This window comes from Heterocephalus glaber, unplaced genomic scaffold (genome assembly GCF_053883595.1).
Source record: "Heterocephalus glaber isolate CG9 unplaced genomic scaffold, H.glaber_assembly_v1.0 deba00000347, whole genome shotgun sequence".
Taxonomy (NCBI): Eukaryota; Metazoa; Chordata; class Mammalia; order Rodentia; family Bathyergidae; genus Heterocephalus; species Heterocephalus glaber.
In genome coordinates this window covers 22,695,946-22,714,885 of record NW_028258143.1, presented here as the reverse complement: position 1 = coordinate 22,714,885, position 18,940 = coordinate 22,695,946, and the positions used below count along the sequence as shown (strand labels likewise).

The following is an 18,940-nucleotide window of genomic DNA, read 5'->3' as shown; positions in this document are numbered from 1 at the left end:
CCTGGAATGAAGCAGACAGAGCATATAGGGAAATCATAGCCTTAAGTTTTTCTAGCAAGAGACTGAATTAGAAGTTTATTTTCAATTTATAGTAAAAGAACAGAGCAAACCCAAAAAGGAATAGAAAGAAGATAATTAAGATAAGAGTGCAAAAATTGATGAAAGAAGAAATAAGCATTCACTAGAGAGGACTAATAAATATAAAATCTGGCCCTTTGAAAATACTAATAAAACAAGCAAACTTCTGGAAAGGTAATTGAAGTAGAGAAAGAGGTATAAATTATTAAGAATGGTGAAGTAGGTGTTAGCATGGACCGGTAGAACTTTAAAAAGTAATAGGAAAAAACTCTGATAATTTTATGTTAACAATTTAAAACCAAGTTAGATGACTTTCAGGAAAACCCAAAACTGTTTCATTAAGAAGAAACAAACAGGCCAAGGATTTAGCTCAGTCATGCTGCTGCCTGCTTTGCAAGCACAAGATCCTGAGTTTGATCCCCAGTACCAAAAAAAGAAGAAACAAACAATAGTAAAACTGCTCATTATTTAGTTTGAATCAGATAAAACTGTTGCACAATACCCATACCACCAAAAAATTATTAATGTGAAGAGGGGAAGGGGACAGAGGGAGGGAGTATCAAGTACGAAAATACAAACAGGACAAGTAAGTTGTAGTATTCTAGCCTGGCATGATGGCACATCCCTGTAATCACAGCACTCAGGAAGTTGAGTCAGGAGGATTGCCATGAGTTCAAGGGCAGCCTGAATTACATAGCAAGACCCTGGTGCCAAAAAAAAAAAAGTTTTAATGTTCTATAGCATATAGTAAGCCATAGTTTATAATAATTATGTATTTTATAAAGAACTAGAAGAGTTCAAGGTTCCCAATATAAAAAATATATAATTTAGTAAAGTGTTCTGTGTGTAATAAGAAAGAACCACCTTTGAGAGTTTGTAAAGGATTGAGTTAAGACCTTTGAGAAAATGACAAAGATGTAAATCAAGAAAAGGGTTAAGTAAATTTATTTCAGCAGTAAGTCGTAAGTGTCCTCACAAAATCTTAAGCAAAACAATGTGTTTGAGAGAAATACATACCTTATGTTATAATTTTAAACTTATTTAAATTTGTAAAACGGTCATATATTACTTGACTATGCAAATATATTTGTTGGCAAAAATACAAAAAAGAAATGGAAGGGAATGTTCATCACTGGGTTTAGGATCATATTACCGAATGTTGAAAGACGATGGAGACTATAAGGCCATGGTGGTGAAACTATGGCACGCATGCTGCAGCAGGTTGTATCACTGGAAGCTCTAAATAGTTCGCTGTCACTGCTCTGAGGGGTAAACAGGATTACCTTTTAGGCCAAATAGTTATAGGTGTGCATTTTAAAAATCTTTTTGTAACTTGAAGTAAAAAATTAAATTCACTTGTTTTTCTATGTTCATTTTATGTGACCGATTCCCTTGTTTTAGCTCAGTGACTTAGGAGAATCCAAGGTCCTCACTCACAGCCCACTCAGAGAGACACAGGTACCTAAACCAGTTCTGGGACATTACACAAATAAGTCTCCCTTGTTTTGCTGTTCCCTCATCTTAAAATTGGGAGCAATTCATATGTTGTGAGGGTTCTGAGCTGACATGTATGTAATTGCTAATGTAGTAAATAACTTTTAATTTATGGAGAGTCTATATGTCCACGTTTCCTTAAATGTCTATTAAAGCCATTGATTTGAGGTTTTTTTTTTTAAATGCTGTGCATTCTTTTATTGCTCCTTACCTCTATTTTTGGACCTTCTTCAGGCCTTAGGATTTGTTTTTCTATATTCCTTTGTCAGATGCCAGGGTACACAAGATTTTGCACAATTTAAAAAGCCAGTGGGAGTTCGAAATGGTTCCTTATTTCCCTGTCAGAACCAATTCTGATTGGATTATGCAAAGAGAGGCATTTTATATTCCTAACAAACAACAGAAACCCGCCCTATGGAGAACTTTTTAAAAACCTTCATTCTTAATCACCTTCACGTGGTCACGTGGTATCCTCATTGAGGACCTGGCTCATGGGTTCCCTCGTCCCTATGTGGTTATCCCACCAATGCCCCTTGCTCCTGGTGTGGGTTCTTTTCTCAAGTAGGTCACAGTTGCTGACAGTATTATGGAAACATTGTTTTTGTTGTGCCCTCCAGGTCGGATCCGCACAAGACGGCAAAACTCTGGGAGTGCCACCAGTGTCGCCTCTAATCCCTCCGACAGTCGGGGCCGCAGTCGTGCTAAAGTTGTTTCTCAATCTCAGCGTAAGAAGTATATTTTATGCTTTCCATTACCTTAGCTTCATTCAACAGTTCATTCTGCACTTAACAGTTCCCAGTGTTTGTACTGATCTGAGGGGAAAACACATTTTTATGGCTCTAAGTTACTGTGAATAATTACATTGTTGTTTGGTAAGCTTGCAGAATGGAACTTTCAGTCAGTCATACTTTTTTATCTCCTTTCCAGGGATTTAAGTTTTGTGTTGTTAAATTAAACATTATTCTCTCCCTATTGTTGAAGTCTCTCAAGGTGAAACCTATGTGTTTTGCAACCCATTTTTGTATTGACAACCCTTCTGATAGAATTTTAGAGCAGAACCTGGGCAGAACTATAAATGCCAAGTTTTTTCCAGCAGTGAATAAGTAAATCCATGGAAAGCTCCTCCTTTAACCCTTTGTGCTAATTCTTGCAACCTGCACCTGTCTTCTTGTCAGTGTGGGCTCTTGTTTCTTCTAGTTTGCTTTCATGGTTGCTTTTCTGTATATGCGAAGTCAGATTGCTCATTAGTCTCAGCCAGGAAAGCAGCGTAGTAGGAGTGGATTTATTCTGGCCATCTTGCTGCCCATGCTTGAGAGTGGCCTGCACCTCTCTGCACAGGGAGCACAGCTAGGCATTAGAGTTGAGGAGGAGTCTCCTGTCCCCAGGAGCCACACAGCTCAGCACCTTTACCTGACATGAGTCTGCACTATAGTGGCAGTGTGGCCACCTGGCTTGTGTAGAGCAAACTTCAAACTCTCCTTTAGTGTTGAGAAGGCCTTTTGCAGCTCCTTCTGAGTTTAGCTCCTTTTCCATGTCCCTTTTGGTGATTGTAGTCCTCTTGTTAAGCTTAGCTCTTTTCTGCAAAGATAGTGAAAGATCCCTGGTGAGGCCAGAGAACCTTTTGACATAGGTTGTCTTGTGTGGTATGGTACACTACAAGCATAGTCTTCGGTGCCAGGCACATCTGACTCCTTTGTGACCTGGCTCTGGTGTGATGTTGAGTAAATAACCCGTGTGAGCCTTCATTTCGCTGCCTGTAAGTTGCTAACAAGGCCTGCTGCATGGGGCGTGCATGAAGATGTGGTGACAGGGATGAAACTAGGTGCATAGTCAGTAAACAGAAGCCAGTTTTAGAGCCATAGAAGCTGCAGAGCTGAGGACTTGCCTCCTTTTTGGGGTTGAGTAATCTTTAACCTTTCCTTCTCCTTTACCCCTGTCCACTTCCATAGGCTGAGGAAAGAAGGCTAGGAATGGATTTATATGAATACAGTGAGGCTAGATTGAGTCCATTAGGACCAGAATGCCTTACTTACTGTACAACTTATCTGAATATTCATTCAGATCCCTGGTACAGGTAAAGCTCAGAAGCTGCTGCCTTGGGAACTGCACTGTGACTCTGGCTCTGTTGAGCTGTGGTCCCTGGAGACACAGAAGGATATAATGCTCCAGTCATGACTTCATAAATGTGGATCAAGTCTTATTGCAAGGAATCCTTGACCAAAAGTGTTCAGCTCTTGAAAGATAGGTTAATGTAATAAATTTAAGTTGAGGTGGTAAAGATTAAAATTTCTTCTCTAGTGGGACAGAAGGAGATGGTACAGCTTTAAGTCTTCAGTCTTACCCTGAACCTTGCCTTGTGCTCTACTTTAAAGGCCATTTAGTTTTTTTTTACTTGGCAGATTGCACCCACAGGAAGATAGACCACCTAACAGCTGCACATGGTCACATTGCACCTTAAGCATATAAATTATTTTTTAACAATTATTTTAACAAGAGGTAAATATATGCATATCTATGTATACTATAAATGTAGATGCATTAATATTCATAGTCTTGGTTTGATATTAAGCAGATCTTATTCAGGTCTTTGAAGTTGGTGTATTTTAGTCAGTCCACGGATTTAGCTCTGTGGTTCTGCTGCCTGCCCCGCAAGCGCAAGGACCCAAGTTCGATCCCCGGTACAAAAAAAAAAAAAAATTGGCATATTTTAAATATTTGAGGACTAAGGAAAGTCATAGGACATTCAGGTGAAACCAATTAATAGCAGTAACTATTTACTGTGTGGTAAGCACTGTTGAAAATGGTAGTGACACTTAGATGAGTTAAGTTACACAGAGATGTGCTCTGGGAGGGCAAGATGCTCATCTTATTCTTTCCATATATCTTAAGGCGAGCATTGTGCCTGGCATATTGTAGATTTGTTTGTGAACAGATATGAAATAAATGCTAATGGAGTGTGATAAGTACAAAATAATTATATGACTAGACTAGGAGGAACAAGTTGTAAGAAAAATAGCTATTTTGCTAATACGCTTGTGAACAAGACATTCATGTTGTGTTGCATGCTGACCTTCTTTCTGTATTGTGTTATTGTCTTTTAATTCACTTTTTGCCTGTCCTTTGCTCTGCTCTCATAATCAAGGATCCAGATCTGCTAATCCAGCTGGTGGTAAGCCATTTCTCTTTTTGCTGTTTTGGGTTTTTTTGTTTTGTTTTTTTGCGTTCTCCCTCACCCCATGTCCTTTGTACAATATTAATTTCTTTATTATGAGCTTAATTAATCTTTCTGCATTTTTTCTTTATGTTCAAATACTGGAGTTTGAAATGGATTTCTTTTCCCCTTTTATGTAGCTTATATGTGTCCTCAGATTTTATAGACAAAATTAATAGGTCCTGAGACAGTTCATATGTATTGCTGCTTTTACAGCGATATTTTTCACTTCAAATTATAGTTAATCATCTTAAAGTATTAATTTTTTGTGAGTAGTCCCCCAAGTGATTCATTTGATGGCAGTTTTACTATATAAAATTTATTTACTATAAATTTTTTGAAATCTGTGTTTTTAAACCGTATGTATTTTAAAAATCTGTATCTATGCTTCATATATATGTATGTGTATGTGTGTATATGTATATGAAAATATATATATATCTCCAGTTACCAGGTAAGTATTGTTTTAAAGGCTGTTTTCTTCTGGGTCATTTGAGTTCATAATGTGTGCTTTACATGATTCTAGTTGCAAACCAAATCAAATTCAATGGTTAGGTTCAATGTTGACCTTATGGGGAAGTTTGATTCAGTTCACGGCCAACTCAGTTTGCAACCAGAATAGTGGAAAGAATTAAGTTTGTGAACTGAGGTGCTACTATATAGCCACATTTTCTATGATGATTACTGATTTGTTTGAGATTATTCCTACCATCTCATTTTGTAATTTTTTAAACATGTTTATAGCTGTTTCATCCCTGTCTTTTTTCTTATTTGTTAGATTAATGGAGTTTTCTTAGATTCATTTTCTCTAATAATGATTAAGAAATATGTGATATTTTTGCTCTTCAGAAGTTATATTTAAATTTTGAACATACTCTTATAGAATAATAAAACAATTGGAGCTGGAGATAGAGCTCAGTGGAAGAGCACTTGGCCTGGCGCACTCAAGGCCCTTGCTTTGTCCCCAGCATCACCGAACAAAACAATAAGCAAATACTTTTGGCTCTTTTGGACTTTTGTTGTGGAACCGTAGGGACACTACTAGTATCTAGCCTGCTTTTTTGAATCAGAACTTGTACAGTCACTTTTGTAGAACTCCACCAGTAACTCTCCTAAGCCTAGATATTCTTTTGGTACTTAACATTCTTTCATGTGCCTGCAATTTTTAAAAAATAAGTACTACCGTGAACTAAAATGCCATTTCTACATAAAATTCTGATAATATTTGACCCAAATTTGTGTATAAAACTTGCTTCTGGAATTCTTATAATTTATTCCCCAGTTTGGATCTGTTTTTGTTTTGCCTTCTTTTTAGCTGGCAGCCGGTCGAGTTCCCCAGGAAAATTGTTGGGGAGTGGTTATGGAGGACTCACTGGGAGCTCCTCAAGAGGCCCACCAGTGACACCATCTTCAGAAAAACGAAGCAAGATTCCCAGGAGTCAGGGATGCAGCCGAGAAACAAGTCCAAACAGAATAGGACCAGGTAAGGATTTTCAGACCTTGGAACACCATTCTCAGCTTTATCATAATTTTGATTCTAATCTAATAACTGTGTCTAATGCAGGCAATAGAGACACAGCTGTTTTTGAAATGAGAGTGTTACTTTGATTGTGTTAAAAAGACATTTTGACTTATTCTGTATACAGATTATGGCATATTGAGGTTTCGCTTAGTACCAAGATAAAATGTGGGACTTATGGTCCAAATTAAAGAGAAGGAATTATATCATTATCAACTTTTGTGATTTATAGTGGTTTTGCAAAACTTTGATGGCGAAATAGGCATGAATTTTCTCTTGCAATTCGAAGGAACCTTGCTTTTCATTTTTCTTTCATTCTTTCAGCTAACTAGCCATTAATCTATATTAATTTTCAAAAGCAGTTTCTAGGGTCCCCAGTAATTTTGATTTTGATATTTTGTGACCTCAGTTGTGAAACTTACGATATACTCAGTACATAATTTTATTTAAACATGAAATATAGGAATGATAAGATCTAATACATTTTATGTTGTAGTATTTGGCTTCTTTGTAATAGTGTGTAGCTATATGAATTACACATAGCTTAAAGACATTTTGCTCTATTAAAATCTACTCTTCTAATTTTTTATATAAAAATTTATATATTTTCTCATCTTTATCTGCTTTCTAAAGTACAAAATTATTAATAATCTAAAAATAAGAGTAATAGATCCTTAAGTTCTTTTGGCTCGTCTTTCACATTTATTCATTGATCTTAACAATTTTTACTTACATGTTTACTGTGATGTACTGGGCACTTTTGTTAGACTTGAGAATTAGAAGATAAATGCAATAGATCTAGCTTCTGAGTCCTTGTCATCTATTGGGTAGAAGTAAAAATGTAAAACTATAACAAGTACTTTGACAGGGCACTCCGGGGCCTTAAAACATGTGTCTCCTACGCCCTTGTTCACCCTGATCCTCCCAGATTTTCTAAGGGAGGCTTCCAAGAATAGTTCGTGTTTTGTAATACAAAGTGGGACTAGCCAGGGTGAGGACATTAAGAGAAAGATGTTCTAGGGAAGCAAGAAGCTAGTGTAGAAACAGGCAAGAGAGAGCCATTTTTCTAACCCAAATTGTGGTAGTGAGGGGTGGATGGTATAGCCAAGAGCAGAGAGATGGGAAGGGTACAGCTCAACAATATCCTTGGAGGCCCTTGAGCCAGGAAAGGTCAGAGGCAGATATTTAAGAATAGATAGGATTTGGTTTGAATTCATATTTCCAAAACAAGATACAAGTATGTGGTTTATTAATTCTCCATGTTGCCAGCTTCCTGTTGGTGCTGTGAAGTACGGTTTCTGAGCTAACAAGTTATTTTGGTGTTGATGTGGCTACAACCAAAGGAAAGGTCAAAGCTAGAATATCTCAGTTTCTCATCTGATACTGCAACATATCTGTGTTTGGGTCTGTTTTTGTTTGGAAGACCATCTAATTTTAAATCTAGGTGTGAGGTTTCAGCTGTCCTTTTTTATAGTTAATTATTGAAGTTATTATTATTTTACTTTTAAAAATTCTTTTCTACTTAGGATTGTTCTTTTTATATTTTTTTAAAGATGCTGTTTTTACCTTCTTCTTGAAATTAGAAAGTAGCCCAGCTTCTCCAACATAATTCTAAGACCTGGTGTTCCGTGGTCTAACTGTGAAGTTCATGTTGTGTATAGTTGAAAAGACATTTTATAAGCTTTTAAAATGTACTATTATGAAGCATCACTCAATTAAAAGGGAGCCTACTTCCTTACAGAGATTTCTTATTTGAAGTATTAAAGAAAGTTAAATTCTTTATGTATGTTTGGAGGTTTAGTGATGTGTGAAGCTTTGAGATCTTATGTACAATTCTAATTAAAGAAGATATATTAAATTTCTGCACATTCTTGAGAATGTACATATACCAAGAAATATATATGAATGAAGCATATCTTTCCACTTACTCCTATAGTACTAGAGATTACATTTTATAGGGTAACAGGCACATTTTCCAGTAATGGATTACTACTGTGATTATAAATACTTGGTTCATTATATAGCATTTTTAAATACAAATATCTAGGAAAGGGAGCAGCGTCTTTTAAGAATATTATCTATAATTCCAAAACCAATCAATTCAGCAGTGTTTAGCAGTAGGTAAGCTAGGCTTAGAACTTGCACTGAGAGTTAAATCCTAGTTACCTATAAATTATTTTTTGGTTCAGTTATGCCTTTTTTGTTTGAAATGATATTTCATAACTAAATTTTCTTTTCTCATTTTTTATAAAAACAATGCCAAGGCTTTGTTTTGGCATTTATATTTCCTGTTGGATTACCAGGAAATACAATAAATTCCTTTCCATTTTTTTTTCTTGGCAGTTTATTCCCTCATAAACTACCCAACTATTTGGGAGAATACATTTGTAAATTTATTTTCTTTCTTTCTTTCTTTCTTTCTTTTTTGTATTTTAAATACAATAAAGGAATTCGCAGATTTTAAAGTCACACAGATAACCAACATCTTTAGTAATTATTTTTTAGCTCTTTGCCTTTGTTTCCTTTCTCCATTAAAAAATATTAAATATACTTGACACTTTTTGCAGATGATATTTTATGGCTATGCATTTAAATGTTTTAAGGTTTTTTGATTAAAAATATTCTTGGAGAATTAAAATTAAATACTTCATTTTAACTGTGAAATTACACTTTCTGTGACATGAAAATGCCTAAACTAGAGAGGCATTTCATGTTAACTTCTAGTTTTCATTAACCTTCTTGTACTTCTGCTTTTCATATGAATTGTGGTTGGATCCTTCCTCAAAAGGCAAAAGTCAAGATTAACCTTAAAATACTAAAGGTAGTCTCTGTCAGAAATGAAAACCAGTCAAGTGGTTTTTCAAGGCTTCCCTGCATTTCTGTAAGCACATGACTCAACACTACCTAGGAATGCTGCTTTTAGAAAGTTCAAATGGCAAGTGTGTTTTCATTGTCTCTTCCTCTTAAGCTCTCTCCTCCATATTATAGTCTCACATAGAATCTTCAGTTTGGGCACATAATAAAGAAACAAGTTGATTTGTCCTATGACTTTTTGATTATTTTTGTTTTTAAGTTTTAGCTGTAAAATAATTTATGTATATAGTTATTTTAAATCCTCTTTCTAGATTATCAGTCTTTGGAAGTAGTATTATAAGTGAGTGAGTGTTTTTCCTCTTGTGATTTAAATCACCCAACATTTAAACTGCTGATGTCCCCTATTTAATAAGGTATGGGGCAACTATGGGCAGATTTTTCATAAAATGTAAACAATTCTTTTTCAATGTGCTACTACTGGCTAGATGTTAGAGGAGCGAGTCAGCACAAGTAAAGAGGATGAACTTTCTGGATAAAATACTGGGAGGGTAAACTTTATCAAGAAGTTTATATATGCAGTTATTCAGATTACATCTGTGTATCACTGTTAACACTATTTTCTTTCTTTTTTTTTTTTTTTTTTGCTACTGGGGTTCAAACTCAGGACCTCATGCTTGCTAGGTAGGCACTGTGCCACTGAGCTACATCCTCAGCCCCTGACACTCTATTTTCTTAACAAAGACTCACCCCAGATAGCATTATTTCCCTTTATTGTTGCATATATATGACCTTGAGGTTAGGGCTTGGGTAAAAATTCAGAAGTAATCAGGTATGAACTATTAAGAAAATGTTCAACTAAGCATGCACTTATATGAAAATTATCAGGACTGCTTTTATTTCTTTTTGATTATCTGTTTGGAGTAGATATCAGAATAAGACAACATTTTAATACGTGCATTCAGCAAAGATTTCAGAAATACTTATGTATGTGCATTGTCTTGCAGTTCCCATCTCATTTAAATGAGATGCTTACTCCTTGTTTTCCTAAGAGGAGGCTGATACTTAGAGAGGCCAGGTGGCTGGACCAGTGAGGTAGCTTAGAACTGGAATAGTCACTTCATGATGCCCTCTGAAGATAGTCAGCATTGCTTTGTATGTTCTAGGAAGTTTCTCCATATTAGAGGGGTTGTAGACACTCTAGTTTTTTTATGGATTTAATTTGGCACCTACTATTTTTGCCTTTCTTGTAGGAACTGTTTAGAATGTTGCCAAGAACTGCTGATTAAACAATCACTTCTAGTAAAATAGTCACTACTAGTTTGAGTGAAAACTCAAGTGATTTCATGTCATTCTGGCGAAAGTAAGGAGAGTAGGAATTTCTAATGAAGTAAAATGAAGCCCTGTTTGGCCCATTGTTCAGATTGCATTTCTCTATCTGACCTTTCCTTGCGTAAGCATGGGGATATCACTTACAAGTCTTCAGGGTCCAGTTCAGCCCCAGCACCTAGCACTTGAGCACAGTAGGGCGATTGCTTCATTTTTTACTTGCACATTCTTCGTTGGGGAGTTTCATGATTCTGGTTCAGAAGACATTCTTGTTATAGTTAAGCTGTAAAGTAAATCTTTGCTCTGAAATAACAGACTATGCTCATTACAGTATAGAAAACTTGCCTTGCATTTATATCAGTGAATCAAGTTTATTATTTCCAGAATCTCTGAGAAAGAATTCTCTTAGAAAGAAAAAATTTCTTTTTTTTTGTTTTTTTTTGTTTTGGTACTTGGGATCTAACTTAGGTCCTTGTGCTTTCGAGGCAGGCGGCGGAACCACTGAGAAAGTAATTTCTTCCCAGAATGAGAAGTGGTAGATCTCTCAGGATGGAAATGTATACTGTCCCCACTAGCTCTTGCCTTAGGCATTCCAGCTACACACATTCAGTATGCAGTGTTGTTTTTGAATGTTTTGCCAGTTAATTTTTTTCTGTTTTCTCAGGTTAAATTGAGAAGTATCATAGTTTTTATGAGCTTCACACCCAAATTATTATTAAACCTTATGCTATTCGTACAATCCTGCTTTATAAGCTCAGTGTTTTATACCATGAGAAGAATAAACTTTATCCATAGATAATTATAAAGCAATGAGCTGTTCTCAGGTCAGGGAGGAACCTTTTGCCCAAATACTTATCAGGAGATAATCAGTCCATTTGCTATAGACTCGGAGAGGAAGACTGCATCCATGAAGGTGCTTAGAAGTGACCACAGCTAGATCTGTGTGAGTTTCTATAGATAAAACACAGATTAACTGTTGGGACAGAAAATGAAAAGATAGCAGTTCCAACCTGCATCTATGGGTTTTGATTAATGAGTGTGTTTTGAAGCATCTGCACTTCACTGGGAGTGGGCAGGCCTCCAGGTGTGCTGACCTTTAGCTTCTCCTTTAAAGAAGCGAAAGTGGGAGAAAGGAGCGCTCTTCCTTTTAATTAGGTAAGTTCGTGGACTTCAGTGACCAGAGCCTCTATTAAGGCTCTGATTTAATCCACATTAAATTATCCTTTCAGGAACCAAGTGCCTATGAAAGGAGCTTTGATCTTTTGTCCTCTTTTTGAAAATTTTGTAGAGGCATAAAAACTGATCATTTTTAAGAAGCTTTGGATCTTCAGTTTTCTGGTGCCAGTTTGTTCTTTGGAATGATTTCATTTCTTACATTTAAGTGTAATTTCCCTTTCATACTAAAATTCACAGCTTTCTCAGGCATTGAGCATAATCAAGTTTATCCACACCCCCTCTGTTGGCATGTCGGTCAGTGAGACCTCAGCACAGATAGCTGGCCCAGTCATCAGAACACCCCAGCACAGACATTGTCATGATACATTAACCAAATGTGACTGCCGTTTTGTGAGTTTTTCTGTCATCATTAAATTAAACTTGTTCACCTTCTCTGAAACCCTTCATGCTGCACGCTAGCACGGAGCAGCCGTATCCCTCGACCCAGCATGAGTCAGGGGTGCAGCCGCGATACCAGCCGTGAGAGCAGCCGAGATACAAGCCCTGCTCGGGGCTTTCCTCCACTTGGTGAGTACACGGAGGTGCTTCCCAGGAGCGGAGAGTTCTGTCCCTGCTCCCGTGCTTGTCCGAGACACTGCTGGGTGGAATGACTGCTTCTCCTCTGCTGTCCTGTGATCCCTTCTTCTCTCTTTCCTCTTCCTTAATCACCTTCATTGTCCCCCTCTGCATGCTTGAACTTCAGCAACTCCCAATTTTCATATCTCAGAGAAAAAAAGCACCACTTCACTCTGCTCTCATCATTTATAGCCACTTGCTACCAGAGAAGTGCATCCTTGTGGTAATTTCCAACTTAAGGCAGAATTCAGCCAAAGTTGATTGCTGCTTGAAAGTAAAGTTGATCAAAAGTTTATTCCTAGTCATACAGTTTATCTTTAATTTTACTACAGATCAGATTATATGTGGATTAATTCAAAGGAAACAAAAGTACAATAGTGATGACATTCAGAAAACTAAAAGAAGCCAAGTGTGTCAGCACACACCTGTAAATTGCAGCACTCTGGGAAGCTGAGGCAGGACGATCTCAAGTTCAAGCCCACCCTGGACAATTTAATGACTTAGCAAGACCCTGTCTCAAAATTTTAAAAAAGGACTGGGGATGTAGTTCAGTGTGAAGGCCCTGGGTTCAAATCCCAGGACTGAAAAAAAAAAGGTTAATGAATTTTCTTAACTTTTAATAGCCCTGTTCTTAAAAATGGACACACACCTTTTTATCTAGTACAGATTACCAATCCTCAATGGCATCTGTAAATGCATACTTTTATGAAAAGGAAGATTTTGTGTTCTTCAATGATTATATTTTAGTTGTTTGGCATACTAAGTGCTGTATAGATGTATATTTTTCTTTTGCTAAACATAAAGAGTAGCAGTCATTTTTATAATAATTAAACCTAGCCAGAGATGGTGGAGCATACCTCTAATTCCAGCACTCAGGAGGCTGAGGCAGGGGGATCACTGTGGTTTAAGGCCAGCCTGGGCTACATAGTAAGCTCCTGTCTCAAAAACAAAACAAAACTAAAAAAATTAGGCCTAGAACTGAAATTATCCCATGGAACATGGCTTGTATCATTTACTATATGATTATGCTACTGAGCTTTTAATTGTATAAATGCTACTACAGGAGAAGGATGTTACATTAAATGTGTGAGGTCTTCCTATTTGCCTCTGTTACCCAAACACTTCCTCAGTTATCTTTTTTCCAATCACCATCAGTAATCAGAATCTAGATATATACCTTGATGACCCATTGTCCTTTATGAGGTACTGAACAAGAGTGGGTCACACATGCCAACACCCCACTAGATGACTGCCTGACTTAGTGATTCCTTCCCTGATATTACAAGACCACCTGCTTGGTTTGTAGGAGCTCCTGCTGGAGCAGCTTACCTGTGCATGTCAGCTGTTCCACACAAACTAGACACTTTGGGGCAGAATTCTCAATAAATCAGGGGTGGCCATGATTTTCTGAATGAACTGGTGATTTTTCCTTTTAAATTAAGGCTGTATATCTATCTATGCATCTTTGCTCATTATTTGACCTCCAAAGAATTTATTATATGAGTAAGCAAGTCCAGTCTGTTTATTTTGTCTCTTAGAAGCAATGGGCTATTTTTATTTCATACGTGTGCTGGTTTTTAAAAGATTATCTGTAGAAGCAGCCTTTGTAATCTGGCATGTGGTCTATGGACCAGGCAAGGTATGCTCAATTCTTGAGGTCCTAATTGAACCTTGTATAATTGAGTATCACATCTGTTTTTTCTGTGTTTTTGGTTTGCTTTTGGTTTGTTTTGTTTTTAACCTCTGGGTAAATGGATCTGCTTAACTGTCTTGGTGACAACCCAAAATGTTGAGATGTACAGTTGCTACAACCAAGGCAGAATTTGTGGATCCTAGCACTCTCTAGCATCAGCTAATTTCTTCTATTGTGGTCAGAGAATAGTGAATATCATTGATAAAAATTTTTATACCTTTTCCCCCCATGGGTTAAATGAGTCCCTAAAATTTGTGTCCAGCAGCAGTAGCAACAGTGCCTATGCATACCCGTACTGTTCACAGTCACCAAGTATCATGCCTCACATTCCTGTGGTAGCTCTGGGACAGGTATCATCATCCGACTCTTATGGGGGGTTAGGCCACGTTGTCACAGTCACACAGCTAAGTCATGGAGCCCAGGTTTGAATGCAGGTTTGACTTCAGGTCTGCCTCACTGGAAAGTACTTTTAATAATTCATTGTCTGTTATCTGTCCCTCAGCAGTATACTAAATGATTTTTGTGAGGTCCATGCGGAGGTAGGCACTTGGAAAATGCACAAGACATGTTTCTGAGTTGGTGATTTTGGAGGATCTGGGAATGCAGAGACATCTTAGAAGGGTGTTGTCGTCTGGGCACTTACTACACCTTCTCTGAAGACTCCTTCTTTTTGTCATTCATTCAAATAATAACTTCTCACCTCTTTTGGAAATCAGTAAAATTGTGTATCAGTGTCCCTTTGAATCAGCTTACATAGTCAACTGTTGTTGCTGTTATTGTTTAAAAGGAAGCATTATTTAGTGTAATTATGATTCAATGAATCCCCATTACACAGGGATTGGCTTCTGGGATCCTCTATGGATACCAAACTCTGCAGATGTTCACATCCCTTATAGAAAATGGCATAATATTTGCACATAACCTATACACATCCTCTCATCTACCTTAATATCTCTAGATTATTTATAAAACCTAACAATATAAATGCTCTATAAATAGTTGTTACATTGTATTCATTAGAGAATAATGACAAGAGTCTGTACCTGTTCAGTACAGACACAGTTTTTTCCTCCAGTCTGTAGTTGGTCGAATCCACAGAGGTGAAACCTGCAATGAGAAGACCAACTGTGTATCTTGTTTTTAAGTTTACACGATTGTTTTGAAGCATCTTAATGGTATGAACATATGAATATGTGGTTAAAATGATGATTCCAAAGTGAAATTAAGGGCTTCAAAACTCTGCTGTAAATCAGGCTTTGACATAAATGGGTCCACCTTGGGTTCTATCGTTGGGTGATCACAGAGGACTCATTCCGCTACAGAGTTACTGTAGGATATTCTTTTGAAAGAGAACCACAAGACCACTTTACACTTGATCTTAGCCAAAAGGCCGAGAAGCGATGACAAGACCACTTTATATAGAACCTACAGATCAGGTATTGTTTAAAAACTCTTTTTAGTTTAAACTACAATATGGCACTGGTTGTGCCTAGTGTAATAAATGTGTGCTTTGCTCCAGTATTGGAGCAAAATATTTTACCAGCTTCCCTTTTTAGGAAAGTGATAAGTTTATAAAATGTTTTAGAGATTGGCAATTTATTTTGTGTTTTTGTGAATCTTGAGGAAGGAAGTACTTCCTTTATTCTTTGCAAGCAGGTAAAATTTGTCTTTATTGATCAGGTAACCTTTGCTATTTAATACCACAAATGTACATGTTTGAGGTTTTGAAATTTTGTGACTAAATGCACAAGTGATAATGTGTACGGAATATTCCAGTAGTATGGATGAAAGACAGGACTGCTCAGTATGACTTTGTTAAACTTATGAACTTCCTGTGGTTTAATCACCATGACTTTTTCAGAGTAATGGAGGGAAGAATGTTATCCTTTGGTTTTTTTCCCTGACATAATAATGAAAGGCTATATTTTGCATTAAACTGTGACCAATAATTCATCAGTGTTTGAAACAAGTCTTTATTTTATAATCAGTACTAAAAGTTATTTTCTTTCCTCATGAGGACAGAATTTAGCATTTACTTCCTCAGGTTGATGAATTAACATACTAATTATGAATACCTGCTAATAAAATAATATTTTAATGTCTAAATATAAGTTGGAGTTTACTCTTTAACCTTTACTGCTGTTACCACCGCTATGGGCTCTGTGCTGATATGATTTTAAATGCTTTATATATGGTCTCTTTTAATCCTCTCGGTAACAACCAAGAGGTAGGTACCTTCATTGGCGCCATTCTACAGATCGAGAAATGGACAGGTTTAGTATGGAGAGGTCCTACAGCTAGCTGTGAGCAAACCAGGCTGTACAGTTGTATTTCTGAGCTGGTACTTATAAGCTGAGTACTGCAACAGCCTCTCCAAGGAAGGTTGTTATACTCACTGCCACTGAATTTCCAACAGTTAAACAAGTACATTGATAAATAGGATATTTGTGCAACAGAATAACAAACATTTTGACTGGGGAAAATGGAATTTTAGCTGTTGAGCCCCTTCCTGTGAATTCATTCTGTTTAAGTAACATTATGAACCTCTCTGCTTTTGTTTTTGGTGCATGGTGACATATGTATCACATACTGATGACACATCTCGTGAGCTGAGTTAATGATCCATCTTCCTGCTCTCCACTCTGAGGTTTAGACAGTGCTCTGTGACTCCTGGTGTTTTTCATGTGGCATATTTCCATAATGGCTGATTGAGGCTTCATGGCGCAAGTCTAAACCTGGAGTCCAGTCGGCTGGTGCATCCTTAGTAGGGAGCACCTTAAAGAGTGCCCTGTCATGCCTGTGTGTCCAAGAGCTGTGTGAGAGCCAGCAGCCACCTTGCAGGCTGGGGTTGGCACTTGCTGTCCATTCATATCCAGCACCATTCCTTTTCATGAGAAAGCGCGGCCTTGTTGGTAGCAGTCCCTGCATTTCCTTTGGTATTTGTGTGTTAACCCTGTGGGTGTTGCCGTTCCTTTTACCTGCAGCCTCTCGACGTCATTCCAGGTCCACTAGTGCTCTCTCCACTGCTGAATCTGTTGGGCAGTCAGGTGAACAAGTGCTAACTGCATGACTTGGCTTCTTCATCTATTCTGGCTCCACACTATGTTAACATTTGTTTTCGTCTGTGTCAGCTAGCGCTTGGCATGTGTGCACCTCATACTTATTTTCCCCAATGTGCTTTTCTTTTTTTAAGTTGGTGAATGTTTATAGTTCTGTTAATAGGCTGTAGATTCTGTATCGCCTGTTTGACATCATTTTTCCAGTGCTCATATTTATGTCAAAACAAAAAACAGGGAAGAACCTCCTATCAGCCCCTTTCCAGGAAAACAACCAACAAAACTAAGCATCACACAGGATCCCTGTGGGGAAATAGGGTGTGGATATCATCCAAGAGTCTTTTATGTCCAAAGTCTTCATTCCCAGGATAGTGTCAAATGTTAATGTTAGTTATTAGTGTCAGGTTCCAATTATTTTGAGGAACTATTTAGTTACCAGTGCTTCAAATTATAGCATGTATAATTTCATGTATATGAAAGTAAGTGTATTGCCCTAAAACTGTTATAAAAAAATAAGATCAGGATTCAGGTAATCAAGTCAGGCCAAAGGTTAGCCTGTGCTGCAGCCTCTGGACCCCAAACCTTCTGCCTCAGTTCTCTTTAACATACCAAAGAACCACTGACTAGCCATAGGGACAAAAAGGAAGCATACAGTAACGCATCAGTGTACCACGTTTACCTGGCATCATTTTCATATGCTAACAGTCCCCAGTGACTAGCTTCTCAGTTGAGTAAGCCATAATCTGTTAATTCACACATTGTTGATGGTGACAGTGCATACCAATTCACTGAGTCAGTTATTTTCTCCTTTTCCCTTCCTAATGAAGCCAGCTGTGCATTTTAGCGATGTATACTATGATTAAACGCATTCCCCTGAAGATTAGGGGCCAGAATGAGGTCACAGTCATATATATCCATCTCTTGGAGAATTGAGATTCATAGTAGTATCAAAGCAGTGAGAGTATAGAACAGAGTTTGGTCTGGTAAAAACAAAAACTTGTCATTTTGCTGAGATCCAGACAAATATTTCCCCTGAAGATCTGAAATTCAAATTCTGTGTTATATATCAAAGGATCTACAATCGCTGTGTATGGCAAAGTGCTATGCATCTGGAAAGCCCAGAAAAAATTGCATTGTTCTTATAAGTTTTAATTTTGTGTCTGAAAAACCAGTATTATCCCTGGAGCAAGAATTGCTGGCATGAGATCTACTCTCTTTTTTTTTTTAATAATCCATTTTATTTAAGTTTATGCTGGGTAATTTTTAAATGGCTTATAACTGAATTACTTTCATTCTGTTACTCATAAATTCCCTACTATCTACCCTTTTTTAATGGAAAAAAGATGAATAAAGATTATTTATAGAACTATGTGCACAATAGACCTCAAATTTACTTGTTTCCTATTTTAACTGATAAATACATTTGTAGGTAAACATGTAAGTGTGATTGCTTTTGTGGTCTTTTTTAGTGCGTGTAGCACATTAAATCACCTTTGAGATGTCGTGACTACGATGACACTTGAAATGATCAAGAAATGCATTAAAAAAGGGGATAGTATAACATACAGTTTTTGTTTCCTTATAAAAATTCATGACTGTATAACTCTTGACTCGCAGTATTTAAATTATTTTCTGTGGTGGCGGAAGGTATAATGTTTTGCAATAGACATTTCTTTAAAAAGCTAAATAACACTTTACTTTTAAATTTTAAAGTTCACCAGCTTTGTAGGTGAGGTCACGTTACCTAATTAAAATTTTAAGTGTATGATTTTATAGGAATAATCATTTCAGGTAAAATAGGTACTAGCTTTCCTTTCATTCTAAAGCTTCATTACTTAGAATACGGTTAATATAGAGATTTTTCCTTGTTCAAACAGTATCTTATTTGTGAATACAGGGAAAACATTTTTTATCATAACATTCTTTCAAAGGTCGTTTATACATTAGAATTTTAATAC

The 18,940-nt window shown here is 36.9% G+C and overlaps 1 protein-coding gene across 11 annotated transcripts in view; it reads left to right on the top strand.

The window, feature by feature from the left end:
* Positions 1 to 18,940, top strand: part of Clasp1 (cytoplasmic linker associated protein 1) — a 260,640-nt gene that overhangs the window by 184,597 nt on the left and 57,103 nt on the right. For 6 of the 11 annotated variants that reach the window (XM_087198200.1, XM_087198215.1, XM_087198196.1 and 3 more), the window contains 2 exons: positions 2,190 to 2,297; positions 6,099 to 6,266. In XM_087198200.1, the coding sequence (XP_087054326.1) occupies positions 2,190 to 2,297; positions 6,099 to 6,266 (276 nt within the window). Of the gene's footprint in view, positions 1 to 2,189; positions 2,298 to 4,714; positions 4,742 to 6,098; positions 6,267 to 12,077; positions 12,186 to 16,910; positions 16,974 to 18,940 lie in introns of all 11 variants that reach the window. The other 5 variants (XM_087198208.1, XM_087198180.1, XM_087198171.1 and 2 more) reach the window with 2 other exon arrangements.